The sequence below is a fragment of the Lichenostomus cassidix genome, chromosome 3 (assembly GCF_008360975.1).
Source record: "Lichenostomus cassidix isolate B80296 chromosome 3, HeHo_3.0, whole genome shotgun sequence".
NCBI lineage: Eukaryota > Metazoa > Chordata > Aves > Passeriformes > Meliphagidae > Lichenostomus > Lichenostomus cassidix.
This window is the reverse complement of record NC_139483.1, coordinates 79951857-79975987: the sequence shown is the minus strand read 5'-3', so window position 1 is coordinate 79975987 and position 24131 is coordinate 79951857. Positions and strand designations below refer to the sequence as shown.

Below are 24131 nucleotides of genomic sequence, written 5' to 3'. Positions count from 1 at the left end.
ATTAGTATAGTTATGGGTTTCATTGTGTTTCAGGATGTCTTTCTTTTGCCTGAGGGTTGTACAAGGTGCAAAATCCATAGAAATCTGGTCTGCAGTGAGCAAGGGCTGGATATGCCTTTCTTCTCTTTCCATCCCAGCCCTATATTCTTCTAGCCACTTGTTATTCAAAGAAATTATTACAGAAAGACACCAATATTTTAGTACATGAAAATTTGTTTGCAAAGATATCTGACTTTGTGCTATGTTTAAAAGCACCTTGTGTTTAAAACAGATTTTTAAAATTTGTTTTCCTTGATTAAATGGACATGTGTTGTTGAATTACGCTGAAAAAGAATTTGTTGTTATGTTTTTAGGAAGAATGGTTTAGTTAATATGTATGTTTCTTCTGTGCTGTTCAGGTGAAGTGAGATGTTTCTAATCTGAGCATTGGCAAGAACATTCTTTACTGTGAGGGTGATCAAACACAGGCACAGGTTGCCAAGAGACATGTGCAGTCTCTGACTGTGGAAATACTCAAAGCTTGGCTGCGCATGGCCCTGAATGACCAGCTCTGAGCAGGGTGCTTGGTCTAGGTGATCTCCAGAGGTCACTTCCTGCCTCAGCCATTCTGTGATTCTGGGACATATGCGGTATTTATATATTTTTATGAAGAAAACATATTGTGTGCTATAATTAAAAAATATTTGCTATTTAATTTACTGAAGTTATGTTTAGAACTTGTAAGTCAGAAAAAAAACTCGGTCATTCTGCTTGTATTGGATCTACCATAACAATGAAAGAAAAATACAAACCACTTTACTACTGGTATCACTCAGGGAGATTCTTTATCGTAACTTCAAGAAGCAATTTTGTTCAGCAGGAACTCATTAAGTATTTTATGAACTATGAAGTATGTTAACAAAAGAAGGTAGAGGGTTTTCTTTATAAATTGTTTCTGTTTATTTAGGAGTAAGATTTAGTTTTTTCTCTTTACCACTAGATTAAGTTTTAAGAAGTATTATTTGACTTGCTGGTGCATAGACAAGTTCATCTTTAGATCAAAAGAGTATTTCTTTTAAAATACTATATATTGATGTCTTTAATCATAGTTTTAGTCATTAAACCAGTCAACATATAGGGCATTGAAGCACTGATTCAAAACTAGCACAACTGACCTAATATTTTTCCATCTGAAAACTAGTAAATGGTAGTGCAACTACCTTAAATGTCTTAGAGAAGACAAGATGTCTAATTCTTGCCTACTCTCTTGAATTGTGTATTCTTGGTGAATAGATATTTTTTAAAGGAAAAATATTTAGACTTATTTAAAACTGCTATAATCAGAAGCTCTTGCTGACACTTCTTGTGTAGGTTGTGAAAACTTTTAACCTCAATTTAAACATAAAACTGTAGAGCATCATACTTGGCAGATATCAGGAGGGTGCTGGCACAGCTGTTCCTTCTTGTTTGAGTATTAAAGTATAATTTCAAGACTCTCGTGATGATTATTAGAATAATCAAGAATTCTAATGAATTAGTGGTTTCTTGAGATTTTTTAATGAATTATAGCAGTATCCATTTTCAAATCTGATGCTGATATTTTGACTTGATGTACACAAAAACGTACTACTATCTTTTGCATGTGTATATATGCATCATCTTGTTATGGTATATAACATAAATCAAACTCTACACAGAACATGTGTTTAACAGTGTAATTACAAATAATTCGAATTGCAGCTAAACCTTTGAAATGAATGCTAATACTCAGTTATTTTGTCCTAATGCTAATAGAATCACACAATTGTTAGGGTTGGAAGGGACCTCTGGAGATCATCCAGTCCAATGCCCCTGCCAAGGCAGGCTCACCTAGAGCAGGTTGCATAGGGATGTGTCCAACTGGGTTTTGAATTCCTCCAGAGAGGGAGACTCCACAACCTCCCTGGGCAGCTTGTTCCAGTGCTCTGCCACCCTCAACATAAACAAGTTCTTCCTCATATTGAGGTGCAGCTTCTTGTGTTTTGGTTTGTGGTCATTGCTCCTCATCCTGTCACTGGGCTCCAGTAACATACTCAGTGTAATTTTGGTCTACTGTTTTAGATGGCTTTAACATTGAAGAAAAAATTTACTGTATGTTTTTATGGGATAATATTGACTAATAAAGGAATCTATTTTCCCTTCTTTTCTCTTTATTCAGTGGAACAAGTTCCTATTGAGCCCTACAACATTCCACTGTCTCAAGCGGAGGTGCTGCAGACGGGCAGTGATGTGACAATGGTTGCTTGGGGCACTCAGGTCAGTAACTCTCTTACAAGCTATTTGTCACCCCAATGGACTTCTCAAATATCTTTACTTGTACTTGTTTTTGTCCAGCAGATATTGATAAAGTAATTGACTTAATAAAGTAATGGCTTAAAAGCTGGCTATGGAGATTTAATAAAATCCTGAATTTACTCAGTAGGCAGTAGTGCAGAGAGGACTTGGAGTGACATCCTTCAATAGAACTGTCTTCTGGTGCTTGGAAAAAGTTAAAATAGACTTTTCTTTTGGTGTGACTAATAATAGGACAGATGTGCAGCCCTAGTCCGGATTTAGGAGCTGGCCAAACCGTGGGTGTGGCTGTGGCATACAGCATGGGGACAGATGTTTCACACATACACAGTAAATCCAGGGTGTTGGATTGTCACTGGAGCTGACAGGGTTCTGCAGATCAAATACATTCAGTGAGTTTATGCTGAGGATATATTCAGATGAAGTACATACACTTGGAGTTTGATTGCTGATTGTGCTACCAATCCAGAAGTTACTGTCAGTAGGCAGTGGGGCTGCATGGACTCAGTGGTAACTTCTCGTGTGGTTTTGGACATGAGGTAGTTACTTGGCAGCTGCTGCTCCTGTGGGGTTGTCTGATGCTAGTTGTCCTGGGTGGTGCTCATGAAGGCCTCACTAAAAGCAAAAGCTTTTAGTTCCTCTCCAGTTGTGCTCAGTCTTCTATTGTCATTAACTAATCTGTTTATTGTCACTAGCTAATCCTTATCCCCTGTGAGCTCTGTAAATGTTTTCACTTGTATGTCAGAGAAACAGCCAAATCCATCCTGTGTGCCATGTTGAAAATTCTCAATCATTCTTATTACAGATGCAGATGTACTAGAAGTTTAAACAAAAATGCTGCAAGCTGTATTTTTTTCTGTTATTGCAATACTTCTATTGATATCCCTTTTAAAATAGTACTTTTGCATTTAGCTGTTCATATATGCATGATGTAGTTGTGTGTTTAAATCCTTAATTATCTTGTTTCAGTGTCGAATTTATGCCTGTGTTGAATTTATTAATGCTCTCTGACCTTCAGGCAACTGACACTGCCTGACCATGTCCATGTTGCTAAATTCTGTTGCCTTCAAGATGAAGATGAAAGATGACCTTATCCAAATTGATTATTGTGGATGGTCCTTGGCTTCAACACCTTACCTGTGCCTAGAAGTTGCTTGATAGAGGTCATCTGCTGCAGTCCAAACCTGTATTGTGAAATGTTCTAACAATAAAGAGTTTATTGGCAACATCATATTGAGAATTTTTTTACCCTCATATCTCATGAGCCAATGCTTCTGGCTGAGGTATTGGTTGAGGACAATTTGAGTTGTTGTAACAGTTGTTATTTTCCATGTTGGAGCGTTTACTTGCAAATGCTTGTTTTAGGGAAGCCAATGCTTGAAATATATTTTGCTTAGAACTGTTTTATAACATAATGTCAAGATACAGTTTTGAATGTATATAGTATTGCTTTCTTTTCTGTTCTTACTGTAATATACCTTATGGAAAGGATGATAATAGATGTGGATTGTTTTATATCTACTTTGATGCAGTTACATATACTACTAAACAGATTCCTTGTCTGGTGGATAGGGAATAGTCTGTATTCCAGTTCAGTAATAGCCTCTTGCTGGGGCGGAATACTTTTTTGTTTTAGTAAAATGTTAACTGTAGTAATCAGGTAATGCAATATTTGTAATGTTGGTGTTAAACTGTGTGTTGGAAGACCAGTAAATGGTTATAATGTCGTGCTACTGCTATATGCTTTGATTGTGGGGATCAGGACTGGGTATTTACAGGTAACTTTTTATGTGGTGCTTAGTTTCTGTCCTAGCTGTTCTTAAGATAGTGATTTGGAGATGATTACTTGGTTATGTTTCACTTTCAGTAAGCTGTAGTTTAGTTACTAGGACTACTAGAAAGAACCATTTCTTGTCTTTTTGGCTAAGATCAGATGTAGTGCAGTGTAGTATTTCTGAATGTATGTAATGCTTCTTGCAGGGGTGCATGGGACTGCTATATCAAAATATATTACTCTGATGTATTTGGCTATTAGCTTAGTTACAGTTCTAACAAAAATCTTCTAAAACTTTTTCAAACTGACTATAGATAAAAAATAATGAGGACTGATATGTTCATTGAAAGACACTTCTAGAAAGCAAATTTTGTTCTCAGTGATACTTTAGTGAATTTAGTTTTTGGAGAGGTGCTAAAACACTGGGAATAATTAGGTAGTAAATAAGAAGAATGAACTGAATGCTAAATGGTTATTACTGAATAGAAAGGTCTGTACTCAACATGCAGGTGATATGTTAAATCACTGTGTGATTTAGAACAATTTGTATAATTTAGATTGTTGGGTGATACATTACTTTTTCAGGTACATGTGATCAAAGAGGTGGCAGCAATGGCTCAAGAAAAGCTTGGTGTGTCCTGCGAAGTTATTGATTTGAGGACCATCTTACCCTGGGATACAGAGACTGTCTGCAAGGTAAGGAGATGATGCATGTGAATTTAAAAACAACCTAAGTTTTTTTTTAAAGACCTATGTTTTTTGCTTTTATATTTTTTATGTGTTTTTTATGTATGGTTCTGTATTTTTTGTTCTGTATCATATATGCAGAGTACATGCACACATTACATGGACCAAATATTTGCTTTAGCACTGAAAGAGAATTATGTTACTGGTTTCAAAATAATGTCAGAAATGCCTGAAAATAACTTTTCTGTGATTTCTGACTCTGTCTTTCTGACATCTTTGCTGTCTTTGGGTCTGAAAAGATCAGGCAAAGTCTTTATCTGTTTTTCTTGCTGTTTTATGTGAAGATCTTTATCTAGTTTTAGGTCTGCAGTAATGTGCCTTAGTGTTATTTATCTGTATTTCCAGAAATAAATGTTTTTATTTAAGGTATATGAGTTCTTGGGTTGGGGAGAAAAGGCAGCATTTACTCTCCTCAGACTACCTACTTTGAAATTCATGGGTACTGGAAAGTCCTTTTCTTCTTTGTGGAAGTCTTTGATGTTGCAAAGCATTTATTTCAAAACACTGGGCAGCTGAAACTGGAATTTGAATTCCCATGTACTGAAAAACCATTTACTTACATGTACCTTGGACTGCTTATCTCTTCCCTTCCCTGAACCCTGCTCCTTCCCCGTGCTGCTTTCTCTTCAGCAGCTAGGAGCTTTTGGGAGGAAAGACCTTAAAGGAAATGGAAGGAGGAGTATTTTCCAAACATCTTTGTAAAACATAGGTAAGAATCCAAAGGCATGCTTTTAAGTGTCACTTGGGAAGATTAAAAATGAGCCAAACCAAAAAAGCCCATCACAATCCATCAAAAAAATTGGAGGCCATTAAAGCAAAACTTTATTATCTGGAAAACTTGGTTTCCCCTATCCCAATTATTATCCTTTTTCCCCTTGTCCTGATGTAGCAGTTTTTTACATTATTTTAAGTACTTGTAATATTTTTTCCTTAATTTTCCATGTACGTGTTTAATGAGGTACTTTTAACATTATAAATACATGAATAAACTTAGATTCTGCAAATTAAATGTTTTTATTGTTAGCCATGAAGATTAGTCTTACATCTCTTACATGAAAGCATTTTTCTAGTCAAGCTACTTGAGAACTGAGAGAAGAGCTACCTCCTGACTGCCATCCAGCAGTACAAATGCTGGATGAAGGTGCTTTTGGACTGTAATGCTCTGAAAGGTTCTGCAGGTGTTTTTGTTTCTGCATTATTTACAGCATTAATGACTAAACACAGCCAAAGACTTATCCCTCTGTTTACAGTAATGGCTCCCTTGATGCAAGCTTGGACAAGGTGTGTAGTTGGCAGAGCACTTAGTGTTTCTGCTAAAGCAGAGGGTTTCCGTAAGCTGGCAAATCCATAGTCCTGCAGGACCGTGCCTGACAACTCCATTTGGTACCTAATTCAGTCTGGGTACACTTGCTCATTTTATGCTGCTGAACAAATCACTCGGAAGAGTGAGAGATGTCTGTAGCTTTCTTAAGTCAGGCCTAGTAACTGTAGTGTACTGAGTTAACCACAGTACGCTGCGGGATGTGTACTGTGGTTGATGAGATGGGATGAGAACAGCCAAGGGTTTGGAAGAAGGTGTGTGATTCCATCAAATACTTCTTTGCCTGCAGTTTCTAATTCAAGGCAATAGGGTGTCGTATCTACAGCTAACTCAGATTGTAAATGGGGCAGATCAGGCACACCTTCTTATCTGACTCTATATACTTGTGTAGACAAGTGTTTTGTCATTCTGTGTTTGCTCAGTAAGGGCCTTGCTTCTGTTCAGGTAACGTAAACACATTACGTGTGATAAAGGGAAAGACGAGCCATTGGTCTGCTACTCTGGCAAAGCTTGTATTTCTCCTCAGTTTTATTTGTCTGAGGGACTGCCAGTGGGACTGGATGGAAGACATTATGGGAGGAAAGATCCATGTTGTGCATCTGCTATTGGCAGTGTCCTGGTGTCTGTTTGTGGATGTGTTACAAATTGTGTACTTATATGTGTAGCTATGAGTTGCCTCATATAAATTTGATCTTCTTGGTTGAAGTGTTTTCATTTTTTGTTTGAAGTGTATTTCTCGTTACTTGGATGTACTTTCTAGCTGTAAAACATGAAATGTGTTGAGTTACTGTCATCAATATGAAGTGAAACTTTGGCCATGATAAATCCTTTACAATCTCTTCTGGACAAGTAAAATGATTCTTTTTTTTTTAGCTAATTTTTTTCCTTCTTTGAAGATTTGAGCTGTCATCCCTTGAAAACAAAGTATATCTTTGAAAGAGCAGTTAAGTCTGTTTTGTTGGGTTGAACCTCCACTGAAATGCCATCAGGAAAAAATGTAGCTGTGCATAGGAAATGCAGAGCTTTAGTAGTACAACATTTTGCAAATATGTTCTTTCAATTTGGATAATCCATGAAGATTTTCAGCTCATGTTCTGTCCTGGATATCTTTTAAGGGAACTGTGGCATAAATAAAAATATCATAGCATGGGTCCAAAAAGACTTTAAAGATCATGACGTTTCAACTCCCCTGCCATAGACAGGGGCATCTTCCATTAGATTAGGTTGCTCAGACTCCCATCCAAGCTGGCCTTGAACGCCTCCAGGGATGGGGAATCCACAACTTCTCTGGGCAACTTGATAAGTGCCTCACTGCCCTTACAGTGATTATTTTTGTTTTCCTAATATCTAATCTAAACCTACTTTCAGTTTGAAGCTATTTCCCATTGTCCTGTCACTATGTGCTCTTGTAAAAAATCTCTCTCCATCTTTATTGTAGGCTCCCATCAGGTACAGGAAGGCTGCAGTTAGGTCACCTTGAAATCATCTCTTTTCCAGGGTGAACAATCCCAGTTCGTAGTGTTTCCTTGTAGGAGAAGTTCTCCATCTCTCTAAAAGATTGAACAGATCGACCTGTTACTTTAAATCTGTTAATAAGTTTACTATTAGGAATTAAGAGAGTAATTTCGAAAAAGTATAGTGCTTGTTGGCTATGCAGTTCAGCTGTTTATTATAATAAATACCAAATAGTAAATGTTTTTAGTTAGCTTGCTGTTATGTTAGTTTGGCTTCATAGTGACCTGGCTGATGGTAGAAATGTTAAATTCTCTTCTGTAGATCGTCTGTTTTGCTCAGCTGAAAATCATTAGTGGTTTGCCTTTGTGCATTAGTTAGTTGCATTATGTAACACTGAAACTTTTAAAATTTAATTTGCATCCTGGACAGCTTTTAAGGTAATTGCCAGTGTAAACAGGAGGATGGAAACTACAGTTCTAGCTGCTTGCTGTAGCCTCATCCCAAGATGAGGCTTTTTGTGGCAGCTGTTGCAGTTGACAGCAGCTTACAGCATCAGTTTGGGTGATGGGACTCGTTATTCCCTTCCTGAGATGCCAGTGTCAAGGTCCAAAAGAGCAGGAGAAAAGCTGGCCATTCCAGAAAAAGTCCTCAGCTGTCCATTGGTCTGCTTATGTTGTCTCTATGGGCTCTTAAACGATTATGGAATTGCTTTTACTCCAGTCCAACCAATAAGCTAATTATCAGCTGTTACAGGCTGACTTTTGCCTCAGACTATTACTTGTGTCAGCACTAATAAATATCAAGCCAACTTTTTGTTTTCCCTTGTCTCACATGTGTGTTTGAAACACATCCATTGTCTCTTTGTCCTGTTGGACGCAGATGATGATGCATGTCATACACTGTAACCTTATTGCTCCTCTGGTGGTGCCAGCATGCATGCTTCTTGGCTGATGGGAGTCTGCGTGGTGTTGGAGGCCAGGACTTTGGGTTTTGCTGTAAAAAAACATCCCTCAGTTTCACTGCTGGGAGTTGTGTCCTTTGTGATCAGTAAAGGCTGTCATTTTACTCTTACTTAGCTGGAAATACACACAGCTTTAGTTTGACAACTGTGGCGTAGGCATGAAGAGGGATGGGCTGAAATTGTTAGTGCTTTGGAGATGAGCAGTAATATCTCAAAATTTTCACTGCAAATCTAACTGCTTAGTCTGCTTTCTGTAGCTTTTTCTATACAGAAAATTATGTCATAAAAATGCATATTTCTTAGGACTATGAGAAGTTGTTCTTCACAACTGCCACCAGAGGCCTCTTGTAGTCAAGTTAAGCATCTGTTTTGACTTTCCATTGCTCCTATGAGCGTGTTTATGAATATATAGCTCTGAGGGAAACATAAATAAACATAAAGAATAAATGTCGTGAACATAAATAAAAATTGCTGCCTAATTTTACTGATATTTTCTTTGCATTGAGGTTATGCTCAGTTTTGAAATAGGTTAGCATTTGTCATCTGCATGAGATGAGGTTGCGCCTGCCTGGAGTGGACTACCATGGACTTCAAATGGATCCCAGCAGTAATTGAAACTTTTTTTGGTACAATTCCTGGAATGGGTGAACATGCAAACAGGGGCGAGGTTTTTCTTTTTTCAGTCTTCAAATGTCTAAGAAGGAGAAATGACGTTTGACCTAGTTACAGGGGCTCATAGAGCTATTTTAGAGAACGGATATTTCCTGAGGGTCATTCATCACAACTGCTTCAGCAGTCTGTTTTTATCAGGAGATGAATTAGCCTCTGGAAATGTCATGGCTTAAAATTTGGTCTTAAAAAAAAAGAAAAGTTAGGGAAACCCTAGTTTTTCTACAGTAAAGTTAGGTGAGGCAAATTGAACTCCAATTTTGTAGCCAAGAGATCATACCTACTGCTGACATAAAGGACATAAGTAGTTGATCTGTTTAAAAAACATATCTCATGTATCTTTATAGGATAAAACCAAAGAATCTGTGTGTGTGTGTTTTATATACAGTTCTATACATTAAAATGCATGCTGATCTGTAATCTTTCTATAAGGTCTTTCACAAGAAAAATGGAGCAGATTGCACAGGCTGTACATGCACAGAGTTCCAGTATGTAGCTTCTGAATGAGACATGGTGCAAAAGCAAACATGTGCTTTTTCCCTCGAGGATTGAAACTAAACCCAACATCAATTCCCAGTATGTAGCTGTATAAATCAACTTTAAAAGTTTTTTTGTGTGTCAGAAAAGTGACACAAGCTTGTTTAAAGGGTATGTGCTGCATTTGCTACTTCCTTAGGAAGTGTAACAGCAATGGCTGTCCTTAGATTACTGGGCATCTTGTCAATGTATACATTTCAAAGCACAATGTCATTGTGGTCAGTGGGAAATTTGTTATGCTTCTTGTTTACTTTGAAAATCTTCACTGATTTCTGACTAAAACTCTTGTTTTAGTCACTAGGAGTGAAGTATAAATGGTACAGCAGTTATAATTCAAGGAGAGATGAGCTAGCTGTCCACAGAGTTGACTTTTCTTTTCTTTGAAGTAGAGAATGCATTGCCTGTGTTTATTCTAACATCAGCATCCTACATCTGTGTGTTTTATTCATGTATAAGTGGACTGGGATCAGGAGTGATTTCTCCCCATTATACCTTCACCTGTAAACCTGAATGCATGAAATTAATGTATTTCTCAATATACCCTGCTGAAAAAGAAACCTCTGCCTTGAATGCTGTGCTGACTCCCCAGCTGTTGCATGTCATGCAGACATCTGCATTTAGTGCAGCTGCAGCAAAGGTGTCAGTTCCTAATCCAGACAGGTAACACTTTTTCACTACTTGATCAATTACCTATTGAAAGACTGAGATGCCATGAAGATGCCAAAAACCTGAAACATGAGTTACGTATGAAATATCTATAAAATTGGTTTCTTTATAAGCCACAAAACTGTTGGAAAGCACTTTTTCTCCCTTTCAAAAATGAAGTTTTTAAACAAAAGTTTTATTTCCTTCACTATACTTAACAGATTTGCTTGGGTGTTTTGAATAGATTGAGCTGTGTGGACTTTTCTGTGTATGAACTGCTGGGTGGTGTTGTATTGATTAAAAAGCCAACGGCACACTTCCCAGTGCTTCACTGGTCACATTCAGGGTGAAATTCTGTACTTGTAGTAGTTTTCATATTGAAAAAGATGCGTGTGTTACTGGAAGTAGGAAATCTAGCTCAAGATTAAGTACTCTTAAGGAATTGTGTAGTTTTTTCACCCTGAATTGAGCCAAAAATGTTGTTTAAATGTTCAACTAATTAGTATCAATCTACCATTTTACTTTCGCAAGTGAAAATTTGCAAATGCACATTTTTACACTTTTGTATTATTTAGAAGTCAAGTATTTTCCCCTCACAATGATATCCAATTAGTCAACTGTCTCTGACCTGTTGCTACCTTATAAGTGCAAAGAAATGCTGAGAACAATAATTCTGAAATTGCTTCTTTAGGGCACTATAGTACAGCCAAGGGAATGGATGTATGTAGTTCTGGGCACTTGGTGTTCCTTTGCTCCTCTTCAGGGAGAGTTCTGCAGACCCCCTCATGGAGGTCAGCATAAATGCTCATCAGGCTGCAAACACATCTGCTGCTCACTGGAAAGAGCAAAACTGAACAAAAGAAAAGCAGAGTTCCACAGAGGGAACCAGAAGGTAATATGGATCGGGGCAAACTCTGTGTCTGTTTTCCATTGAGGCTCTTTGATGGGAGCCTTTTTTTCCAGTGTGTATTAGAGCATTCTCCTTAATGCACAAGTAGCATTTTTGTCAGATATCATCAGTGAGTAATTTTCAGTAGTAGATCTTTCATATCCTATACTTAGTAGGCAGCATGTCCTAGCAGACCTATGGGTCTACCAGCTGGTTCCATTCCTTTACGTTTACTTCATCTATTTGGACTGTGAATAAAAGGAAAATCAAGATCAGCAAGCGTGATGTGGATTTTTTTGTGCATTAACTGCACTCACCAGGCATTGAACTGTACAATTGTAGCACAGGTATCCTGGGATCAGATTTATGTTTCTTGGCTATCTGTTCTTGATCTTTTGCCATTTTACATGTTGCTCCCTGGACTTCTTATTGAATGGCTCTTGTACCTATAAAATGTGATTAAAGTTCTACTGCTTGCATGATGACAGTTAACTTTGTCACTGTTTCCATAAGAATCTTGTGTCTTTTGGTCTTGTAGTTTCAGGTTGCTAGAGCATGCTGTGGACTGTTGCTTGGCTTCCAGAAGCAGAACACTGGAGCCATACTTGGAGGCAGACGTTTTAAAGTTACGAGAATGTATACATAACCATGATAGAATCAAATGATTCATATCTTTGCTCTTCTATATTTTAAGAAAGCTTTGAAAGGAAGCCCTGATTTTTGTTCCTGTGTACCTACCTCAATGCCAAGGTGTTTGTGTATATATAGTTCTGTTTCCTCCTTTCTCCCTCCTAATATAAAAATAGTTCTCAATCTTTTTGCCTATGTATTGACAAGCAATACTTGAGAAAGAATCTGATTAGAGAAACCATAGATAGAGAAAAGGCATTTGTGTGTAGTTTCTGTCAACATTAAGGATAGTGCTGATGATACTGTCTATCAATTCTTCATCAGACCTTTCCCTTTTGCTCACATTATATATTAAAAGCTTCAGATTTAAAGGCACTTATGCAAATAAATGGGTGGTGGTATGTAGTCTATAGTTAGAAGCTATTTTATGGCTCCAATATGTGCATTTATTTTTTTCCTTGCAAGTGGTGCTGATTGAATTCTGATGGAAGTTGGGTTGAAGTTCCATGATAGTAATCATATATGAGTCATACTTCTATAGACATAATTATTGCTTCCCTACACTATTACTTTTCCTTGAAAGTCCGAAGCTATTTATCATGCTATTATCACTTAGTTGAGCCAGCTGCTCTTTTAAACTGTTTTTTCTTAGGGTTCACATGCTGTAGATTCTTATTATTTGTTCTTTATTAACCTTTACCTCATGAGAATGTAGTTTTAAGTATTTCTACAATAATTTTGTAATTCTGATGTTGAAATTTGTCATGCCAAGATTTAATCTGCTTTTTACTTAATTGATGTCTCACAATACGCATTTATTAATAGCACAATGCATTGTATTTAGCTTCTTGTAAGTATTTTTCTATTCTCAGTGAAGGCAATCTGAAATGCATGTAAAAGCATAGCCTGCAGAGATTTCCAAATGTAAATATTGTTGGAATATTTTTTTTAAGAAGGCTTTGTTTTTCATTAAGATATATGCTCACTGAGACCTTTTCCAAACCAATGGGCAAACCATTTCCCATCCTTCCCTTTTTTGTTTTGTGTTCAAGAGTCTTACGGATTGCTTTTATTTTTTGTCTGCCACATGGCAGTGTTCAGCACAATCAATGGGTTGCTTCTAAATAAACTCAGTCTATTCTGGAATAACTTTTTCTCTTGAGCTAGTATGGAATACTCCTAAAATCCCCTAAGTCTCTTGAAACTCTTTTAGCCTGTGTGACTCTGCTCACTGCAATCTGGTGAGCTAAATTAATGGTTGAATGCCTGAATATCTGATTACCTTATTGACTCATTATGACAGAAAACAGTTATCTTCTTCTTGTTACACAATTCTTGGCAGCTCTGAGACACATTAAGACCTTTACCTTATTGAATGGTTTGAAATTCTGGGAATATGTTATTGAGTCTTCTACTACTATTTTTATCATATGGAAGTTGAACTAATCTGAAAACCTTGCAATTTGCTTATTTGTTCTACATATGTATTTTGCACTGTCCTGAACTGTATGATATTTCACTTAATAATATGATAAAATAGGACAGAATTTGACTGGGCTTGATGGACATTTTACTTTTCCATGTGAACACAGAAAACCAAAAGATTGCTGTTGTGTAATGTCACAAAAAATGTCCTAGAATTTAATTATTGTGTGTTTAATTATTGCATAAATATATAGTGGTTTAACACAGGGAAAAATACAGCTCTACATTTTTTCTCTCTCCAGTAACAAGTTAGACTGATTTTATTTTCCTAGCTTTTTCTTTGCAAAATATGCTTTTGATATTTAAAGCTTTTACTTTAGAAATTGTTTCATTTGATGTGCATTTTTGAGAATCCCAAACTTTGTGTGTTTCAAAGTTCCTGAGGACTTTAATGTAAAAGGAGATTATGAAACAAACAAATTAGTCATATTTTTCTATGGTACTACATTTCAGTAGTGTACTTCAGTTATTTTCCCCCCTTATCTGTGATTTTCTTTCAGTTGTTATATAGAACTAACCCTACAGAACCAAGGAACTAGCTGTTGTGCAGAGTATTCCTTTTCAGATAACACAGGACAGAATTTCAAGGGATAGATCTTAATTTTCACTCTTTGTGTGTTCTGCTTGAAATTTTGCTCCCAGCTAAATTGCATTTAGATTTTTGGTGTTTGTGTGCTGGATACAGCAAGTGATTAGTGATGCTGTGACACCCATGTGGCTGCATCTCTTGGAAAATGCTCATCTAATTTAGCTTTAGTATCAGCCCTTTAATATCTCTGGAGATCTTTGTACATGTTCATTACTGCCATCTGAGCACATTCTGTTTTCTGTGCTGAAAAAGAGAGAACCTTTGCTGTTATTCAGCTTGATTCTCTTCCTAGGCACAAAGGGGAAAAAAAGAAAAAGAAGTATCTGATTACAGAGGTTGTCTTTGTCTATCCCAGACACAAAGAGCTGGAGGAATGACTGTTGCAACATTTGCTACTGCTCTTGTTGCTTTCTTCTTTCAGGCATTCATATACAGAGATGTGTTATAATAATTTCTATCCTTTGTACTTGAAGTTCAAACTAGTTAAAATGAGGAGCCAGATGAAAGGAAGTATTTGAGCTATGGCATGTGTCATCATTACTATGAGATGAATGGAAAAATTTGGGCCTCAGTGGTAGGAAATGCAGGATGGACCAGTGACATGTGAGAAAAAGCAGGAGATTCAATTGGCAGTGCTAGAATGTTGTCACATGCTTGATTTATGTCCTGTTCTGCCCATGACTTGACTAAGAACCACCCATCTGTATAGTTCTGGAAGGGGTGTGATTTTACTTACTGCAAAATGAATCTCACTACAGTGCTAACTCTGCAGGGAAATTTGTATTCTCTGCTTTTTGTAAACGTTAGTTCAAAATAAATTTCGTGGACTATCTTGAGACTCTTCTTCCTCCCCTACTTTTCTACCTGTGTGATTATTCTGTAAATGGTTTTACCATTAATCAGCCTTGTAGCTGGTGTAACATAGTTGTTTTGCCAGTTTATTTAATTTATAATAGGAAAGATTTTTATTCATAAATTATAAAAAGTCTTTATAGGGAATTAGTTCAAACTGATTTTTCATCTTGTTGATGAGAGGATATGAAGAATACCATATAAGAAAAACAGTCAGAAATCAGTAAAGTACTGGAAGGTCTTAATCTGAAGCAATCTAAAATAACTATGTAAAACATAAGAATAATCTCTAGTATTTTTTAAAATAGTGTGGTGTGAGGGGAATTGTTCATTCAGCCTTCTGAAGCTGCCAGCATAATGAATGGTTACCATGATATAAATAAGTTATATTTGATTACAGATAAAACATATCTTATAAGTTTAAGATAATCTTAATGAATGCTTACCATGATATAAGTGGTGTGATTTTACTTACTGCATAGTGAATCTCCCTACAGAGCTAAATCTGCAGGAATATTGGTATTCTCTGTTTTTTGTTTAAGATTATGCAATTAATTCTTTTTTTCCATTCAATTCATATGTGAGGTATTTATTCACTTGCCTGAGTAATACTCTGTTTAAACTGTAGTTGCATTACTTGGATCAGCAGTGAAGTGTGCTATGAGTTGGAACTGTGCTTTGGTTTGTGTCTTGTAGCTTAAGATTTGCAATTGTTTATGCTAATCAGACTTTCCAGATTAGAAAAAGAGTAAGTGGTAATAATACTTGGTTACTATATAATGCTCGTTCTGTACATGTGCATTCTGATTTCTCCATCTAGCTAAAAACCCCCAGTATTGCCAGTTTTAATAAGTTCCTTGATCTGCACATGACAAAACTGTAAAATCACCCTTTTGGCATGTGGTCAAACATTACCACTGAGTACTAATCTGTACTGTATTATCACGTCTGGCACTTGTGGTGCATTTACTGACATGCTACATAGCATTTGAAATTCACAATAGTGCTGTGTTTGGAAGGTTACAGATTTCTTTAGAAGGGAGGGCTTAAATGGCTTTGCTGCAAAAGGGGAATCTACTTTGAGTTTAAAGAGCATGTGGCATTTATTTCTCATTTGCCATTAAATTGGTACATTATTTTAGTACTGAAGGCAAAAGTTGATTGATTAGGACTTTTTCAAAGTTTTAAAAGATCTCTCTCAAAAATTCAATTTTTTCATTAAATTGATAAGATGTGTGTTTTCTATCTGCTTCTTCTTACAGGGAAAATGGAGTTAAGGAGAAAAAAATAAATTGGAGTTATTAAGCTCAGCAATGTGACTTCTAGTTTTTCATGTGGTAGTATTGAACTATTTGCAATATGATGGCAACAGATGTTTCCCTTTAACAAGACCATGGAAACAATTAATTTCTGATTACCAGCTATGGTGTTTTGCTGACACTAGAGAATTCTCTTGAAACCATCATTTTTTTGGCTAAGAGCTTAATGATGATTTAAATAATGGATTAGCCAGAGGAAAATGTGATTTTTTATATCTTAAAAACACTGTCAGCAGTTTGTGTTAATGTAATGTTATCTTCCTGTGAAAGAAAATAAATCTTTCAGAGTAATCTGTCTGCATAGTCACATGTAAATTGTTCTTTCTACTAGACAATCACAATGTATTTGAAGTAGTTAGTGCATATGTTACTGGGTACGTGTGTGTCTAGATTTAAAGTATCATCTTCATCATCAAGACATTTAAGTATCATCAGGATTGATGTATATATTTTGAAGTTAAACCTGAAAGATCTTGGTTGTTATATCTAATTGCTTTATGTGCAATACCAAAGTGTTGCAAAATGTAGAGATTTTCTAGGGCAATTACTTGGGGTAATTGAAAAGCTAATTTAGGGACCCTTTCGTGTTTCAGAAATGACTTAGTGACACACTGGAATTTGCTTAATAGAAAAAAAAATTAGCTATATATTTTTTTCTCAGTGACTTCAGTAGTTCTCAAATATTTAATTAAATTGTAACTTGTTTTGCTCAAGTCATCAGTGTTAATTTTTTGATCTGTACCACACTAGAATAAAATACCTTTTTTTTTCCCAATATTGGGAGAAGGTCAAAATAAAGGCTACTGTGTAGACTACTCATATTCCCCCTCTTTCCTATATTTGTCATTAATTTAGTATTTATTTCACTAACACCTGAAGTAATATCAGAACCAACACGATTGAGCAGCTAATGATTCAGCAAATAGTGAGGAAATTGCTGATGTGATGAAGTTTTTAGCTTTCACCATCTGTGTTCTTAAAATACTGTGAGTCTTGTATACATCGACAAACTTCTAAAGAAATGAAATGTTTCTTGGTAGTACAGAAATGCTGATCTTAAATGAGTAAGAAACTGAGCAATTTAAAATTACGTAATTTAGGGGCTCAATGCTTTTATAAGTAAACATCATTAGAAATGCAAAAGCATAAAGGAAGAAATTGTGATTCGCATTAGTCAAATGCCTTACAGGTCCTTTAGATACTTGTCAGATTACTTAATTTCTTTATGTCATGGTCTTGCCTTTTATAAAATTTGTAATAATACCTCATTTTTCCAGTGTTGTCTAAGGTAAATACATTAATTATGTAGGGCTTCCAGTAACTTTTATAGTTTTAGGTCTTTTGTCTCATTTTCTTCAAGGCACTACAATACAGCCCCTGTCCCTTTATCCAGTTTTCTGAATTTAGCATGCTAACTGTTTCATTTTTGCTTAACCAATTCCCCTTTGAGGCAAACAACTGACAACAAAGGCTAAGCAACAGTCTTTCTCTAAAATGATTACATTCAAGAAAATTTTACCTGAGAAATCTAGTGACTGTGATACTTTCTTCTGAAAAGCTTATTGGAAACAGACCTCCAAAGAATATCATAGAACACAGAATTTGTTATGGGGCAGTAAGTTGCTGAGCTTCTGTGAGAGGTGGTGTGCAGTGGATGCTTTCCTCTAAGCAAGTGTTGCTCAGAGTAGAAGAATGGAGAAAACTAGTAAACAACCACATTTTGATGCCACCTACAGTGCTGGGTAATTGGTCTTCCCTCTGGCCCTTCCAATAGCAAACCGAAGTTTTTAGAGATCTGTAACAGAGCTGTAGCTCTGCTAATTATTGCTTTCCAAAAATGACTTAACATTCTGGTCACATACAGTTTTGCTCCATTGGTTATGTTTCTTTCACTGTCATGCTCCGAGAGGTACAAAGCTCCTTGGTATTTCCACGGGTCTGTGTTTAACACCTTCTCTCTCTGGTTCCTGCATGTGTAGAGGATGTGAATGAGGAGATCTCTACAGGCAGTTCAGTGATTACAGTGATGCAGCATTAATTCTGGTTTTGGAATGAGTGTTATTCGATAGTATTGCATTAGGAAATCAAAGCTTCAGACAGGAAGGTCTCATTTGTGCCTTGTATGGTTCTTACACCAACTTCATGGTTTTCCTGTCTGTATCCCATCTGCCATAGAGCATGAAAACTGCCTTAGTGATTTGGGAGAAAAATGCTCACGTGACACATAGTTTACGACTGTGTGATTTCAAACTGTTTAGAGGAAATGCTGTCTCAGATAAGTGAATAGTATGAAATAAGCAGAAAGGAGGGAGCAAAGACTATTATTCAGCAATATTCAGAACTCTGCAGTGAATGAATTACAGGCTTTGATTATTTACTCTGTCATGTATGAACTTTGATTATTTACTCTGTCATGCTTTTAGTTGATGAGCATGTAAAGGGTTCAGCATCTTTTAAGCTGCTGATCTAAGTGAAAAATGTGAGTGCCTGTGTATCATGTTGAATAGAAGGAACCAAATAGTTATTTCTTTGAGGAGTGTACACCAGATAGATGAAGAATATTTACAAAGTTATTTCTGATAATTTTTTCATACTGCTGACTCATTGTAATGCTGTGGTGATCGGTGATCAATGAAAATGGTTTGTATCAGGCTGTTTTTCCTAGATTACTTTCACAGTTTTTTCAGCTGATCAGGAGAGAGTATTTAAAAATAAAATTTATTTCTTGGTGTATAGATAGACTTTCTTTTGTGTACATTTTTAAATTGCTTTTGTTAGTGATTCTTGGGCTAACGTGTTAAAAAGTTCAATGTAGTGATTAAGTGTAGCTCTAGTGTGTGTCAGGAAATACCTGTCTCAAAGATGAGGCTTGATTTGGCATTTGTCATTGAAGAGACTTCCATTGAGATCTGTGGCAAATGCATGTATTTTGTTACAGTTTCTGTGTGTGCTAATGCTTCATTGTCCTGTGCTAACCCATCAAAGGTCGTTGGCTTCCAGTAGGTCTAAGTAGCCCAAAGACCATTAAGCTTTATGGAAGTGAGCAATTGGGGAATGACTTTGGTTGAGTACAAGTAGCACTAAAAGGCATATGATTCACCTTATTAATGTTTTTCAGCATTGGAGGAAGTTTTTATTTTAGTGTAATCTAATATTTTTATTAGTTTTAGCTCGGATATGGAAGAGATATGGAATGTTCTGGAAGCTTATAATACTGGCATTTGCCAGAAAAAAAAAATCATAGTTTCTAATACTCAAGTCTATCTATTAAAGAAAAGATTACTGAATATTAACCTTTGTTTACATGATGTAACTTCATACTTATTGTGATGTACAGCTGGTTCAGAAAGCAGGAATAGTAAAACCTGCAAATGTATATAGGCTGAATTATCATGTGATCTTATTCACTTGATATTGTGAAGTAATGTTTTATCTTTATCCCAAGCACTGCAGCTGTAGTTGCTCTTTTGGGGGAAAAATAAATTATATCCAAATTACTGGTTTAAGTGACACACACCAGAAAGATCAAATTAATTGTTGTTTAATTTGATGCAACAGAGTTATTATTGTTGTTAATAACAACAATATTTAATTAATAACTCTGTTGTTAAATGCAACAGAGTTATTAATTAAGTAGAAAACAACTATTGTTTCATGGCCTTTTAATGGAAATTTAAATTAAGAAATTACAGACAAATTACTGAGTGATAGATCTGTGGTAATGATTTAAAAATCCTAACTGCATAGTAGGAATGTTCCGTGAAAATGAAGCCTGAAAAAAAAAACCCACAAAGGACTCTCAGATATGTGTTCCAGGCGTTTTTTGGATTTGGCCTTACCATCTTTTTCCTTCCCATGCAATGCTGTGAAGGCACAGAAATGAATTTATTTCTTTACTTTGGATAACAACATTATGATAAAGAATGAAAAATAATTACTGCATGAGGAGTGAAGCTGGTTTTTCTATGAATTTATGTCCCATATTTCCTACCTTCCACCATCCCATGTCTTCCTTTTACCTACATTAAGATGCTTAGCTCCTTTCTAAAATGAATGGTAGACAAAAAGTGACAGGGACAATTTCTTGGTACTTACTGGCTGCTGCTGAAAAAGTTGTGGGAACGATAGTGTTAAGTGCAGCTGGTCTTTTATCAGGTTACACAGTTAGCTGGAGTACTAATGTTCCTCATAGAGACTGATGTTTACCAAGCTTTCAGGAATTTAATATTTTTAAGACTTGCATTTGGCTGCAAAATTCTATCAGGACATTGACAAATGGACAGAAAAATGAGATCAGGTTGCAGGACCCTCATTTTCTTGGCTGACAGGCTGAAAATTAATGTATACCTTGAAAATGACTATTCCTTCTTCTGTGAGTTGAAGTAGGTCACATAGGGAGAGTGTGTAATTGATTAAAAAAAATGGAGATTGTGGAAGAAATGACATGAGGATTGCTGAGATGGTTTGGATGAAGAGAGCACAAAAGATAGAAGGGAGAATGGGACAAAATATGACACTGAAATATTACACAAAATATGACACTGAATGAATTAAAATGAAAAGAGAAGACGAACTGGTTGCTGCTTTAGAAGAATAAAGGGGAAGTAATACAGAAAAAATACATTAAGAAGAACATAAACAAGGGATACAGTAATTTTTAAAGCATAGGTTTGCAAGATTCTTGGTGCAGAGTTCTAGAAACAATCTGTCATTCAAATAGTTATCACATCTGTCACCTCACCTGCTAATGCTTGTTTTTGAAAGGGGCAGAGATGGCACAGCTCTCATTTTCAGACATCTACTTGATCATTCTGGTCTACTTCATATTTTTATTTAGTGATTATTTTGCTCAGATCTTTCCCTTATATTGCCTTGTGCTTTCCCATATAATCCATGTTAGTAATTCAGATGCTAAGTCAAATAAAGCCTAAGTGGTTTCAACATCTGCAGTGAAATTCAGCTGTCTGTGATGAACTTTATGAATTTGTGCTATCAGAATTGGAAGCAGCTCAGGAAATAGGAAAGAAGCAGATGCTGGATGCATAGATACAGAAGCTCCTGTTTCTTTGGGAGATTTAGTGAAACAAAGTCTCACTGCTGTCCTGGTCATGCTATGATTCCCAGTATTAACCAGAATGTAAAACAAACAAGGGGTGTGCTGCAAGTGGTATTGCCAGCACTTTTTTCAGTTCCTTTCTCCATACCTTGCAGAATCCAGATATTTTCTTTCCAAAATTTGGCATCTCTCTTGCCATGGCCTTTTCCTTTTTCTTGCTGTTCTTCATCGATATTCCTGCACTTTTCATTTTCCAGAATTCATGTTTTTCTTTTGTCTGTTCTGCCTTCAAGTTCTTATATTCTCACAGTCTTTCTCTTCATCTATAACTGCAAGAAACATCACATCGTTCTCTTTGGATCAAAGCAGGATTTTTGGTGCAACACTAACTATTGTTTGTCCTACATGGTTATTTGAATCACGTTAGAAGCTACTGAGCAATTCAGTGGGGGAAAATGAAAGTAGTATTATCTTCAGCAATAAAACTGCAGTCTGTTTTACTTATTTTATTGGTGACCTGATGCTATTTTTCTTTTTTCTTTAGGAGCAGTTGTTGGCTTTTTTCAAGTTCTCCAAACCTATAGTTAGCTTCAATAAAATTATTCTGAGGAGACCTGTTATGTGGGTCATATCTGGCAGCACAGTGTTTTGCTTCTGGATGAATACTGCCAAAATTTGTTCCAGACAGTGTTTTTGTGTGTGTATTGGCATTGTGACTATGGCAGTGAATTAGCTGGCCCATTCTTAGATCCTCCAGAATAGCTGGTGAGCTTGTCTATCTGGTATTCTTCACAGAAAGTATGGTACAATATTTGGATTAATAGAAGGTTTATGACTCTTGCAAATAACTGGATTGTCCGTGGGAGCCCTTTAGGAATTGTCTAGGATCCCATCTGCTTTTCAAGAATAAAAGAACTGTTCATCCTCATGTTTTATAACTTGGCTTCACTGTCTGACTTTTCGATGTGACTCTAGTTGAAAAGCAGAGCACCTGCAAGAGCAAGGGTACTGAATAGAGAGAATGGGGGTGGTTATGAGGAAGAGGGATAAATAAAACTACCTAGATGCTCTTAGTATCTCAGGGGTTTAGGTAGCTTCATAGTCCTGGGGTAGATCCCTCTAAGACTTTTGGACTTTGATCTTATGGAATGTGGGTGTTTTCCCTGCCTTTTTGGTAGGGAAGACTGCAGTCTTTCCTTAAAGGTTATCTTGGAGGAACCTCAAAACACACTCAGACTTAAAAGCTTTAATTTTATTTTTAATAAAAATGTATTACAGTGAAAAGGAGATTTACTATTACAGCCTGATTATTCCAGGAATGTGAGGGACAGATGAAATTTTTAAAACCTGAGACTGTTAATAAACATAATGCATGTAATTTCTGAAAGGCAAGAGGAGAGCTAACTAATCTCAAATTTTAATTACTAGACTTACAACATTTAAGGCCTAAAATAAGTGTTGTATTTGAACATGAATATAGAAAACTGAAGAAGAAAGTTAATTTATGAAGACACTAATTAATTTAACAATTAATTAAAACTCAGAAAAGGACCTCTCCATGAAATGTCAGTTGAATGTGGTGATGCCACATAAACTTGAAGGGGGTCTTATAATGTGTCCATGAAGATTTCTGGGATGAGAAAGATCTCCTCAGTGTAAAGGATCTCTTTGGTGCAGCATTGTTCATCTGTATTTCCTGAGACTTCCTAACTTTGCTCCCATAAACAGGGAATTAAAAGGTATGGAGAGTGAAGGAAGGGCAGATTGGTGAAGGTTGGAAGCTGCTGCAAAAATTACTATTTCCTGAAACCTTTGCTACTAAATTTTATGTTTTAGGCTATACACTATAAAGGATTATTGGATTGTGGTCAAGTAGGCAAATAGAGTTCAAACTATTGAGGAATTATGAGTTACCAGTCCAGTGTATTCATGAATATTTTTCTTAAGTTCAGTTGCCATTATACTTGAAATTTCTATGTAAGTAATCTGCTTATGGTTATTGCTAGAAGACAGTGACTGAGAGATCTAGAGGCATTTGGTTAAAAGAAGTTTTTTTAATATTCATGCTACGTAATTCAGTAGTGTTGGCAGATTTTATGTGTAGTCCTCAGAAGTAAACATACTCTTGCACCAAATGTATATTAAAATTATTAATTGTCACTATTAAGGAGAGCTTTCAGTGTCAGAAAGTAAATGAGATGTGAAGAGGTGGAGGAAAAGAATGCAATAAAATCAATGTATTGTATATGAAGTGATAAGAATGAGCCAGATGGGTTTTATTTTTAAATTTACTTTTGAATTCTGAATAAGTCTTCTTCCCTAACCAATTCATTCCAGTGTGTATGTAGCAATTTGTCTTAAGGATATCAAAAAGCCATGGTATGGAATTCCAGAAGTACTTTTTGTTTGCCTATCTTTTAATAAAGTTGACTACTGTGTTTTTAAATGCTTTTAAGTTAAGCAGAAATATCCATCTGCATAAAACATAAATTTTCTCCATTGTCCCCACAATCTATGACCATTATTAGCACCTACTGTTTTCTCAGCAATTATGTGTTTCAGGGTGTGTAGAATGGTGTTATGGAAGTGTTACAAGAGGGTTTGTAACAGTATTGTATTGCGAGAGTGAGTTTACTGAAAGCATTAGAGAGTTAGTCACTACTTGATAGAATATCAGTCCTTCTAGTCTATTTTAACCCTCTTCTATTAAAAATTATATCAAGCAGCCCAAACTGCTTGAGATGCACCCTGCTGCGTGTCATACATTTCTCTTTTCACAGTATCAGCTGTTTAAATTGCAAGTTCTTTGGAGAGGAATTCTCTGCTACTCTTTATATGCTACTCTACACATTGAGGATCTGTCTTTGATTCTTAACTTTGCCGAAAGCTTAT

General features: G+C 36.1%; 1 protein-coding gene across 3 annotated transcripts in view; it reads left to right on the top strand.

Moving 5' to 3' along the window:
* Positions 1-24131, top strand: part of BCKDHB (branched chain keto acid dehydrogenase E1 subunit beta) — a 112022-nt gene that overhangs the window by 34518 nt on the left and 53373 nt on the right. For all 3 annotated transcript variants that reach the window (XR_014851030.1, XM_085056445.1, XM_085056446.1), the window contains exons 7-8: positions 2177-2274; positions 4670-4780. Coding sequence is in view for 2 of the 3 variants with exons in the window: in XM_085056445.1 (XP_084912571.1) it covers positions 2177-2274; positions 4670-4780 (209 nt within the window). In the remaining variant the exon portion in view is untranslated. The remainder of the gene's footprint in view (positions 1-2176; positions 2275-4669; positions 4781-24131) is intronic.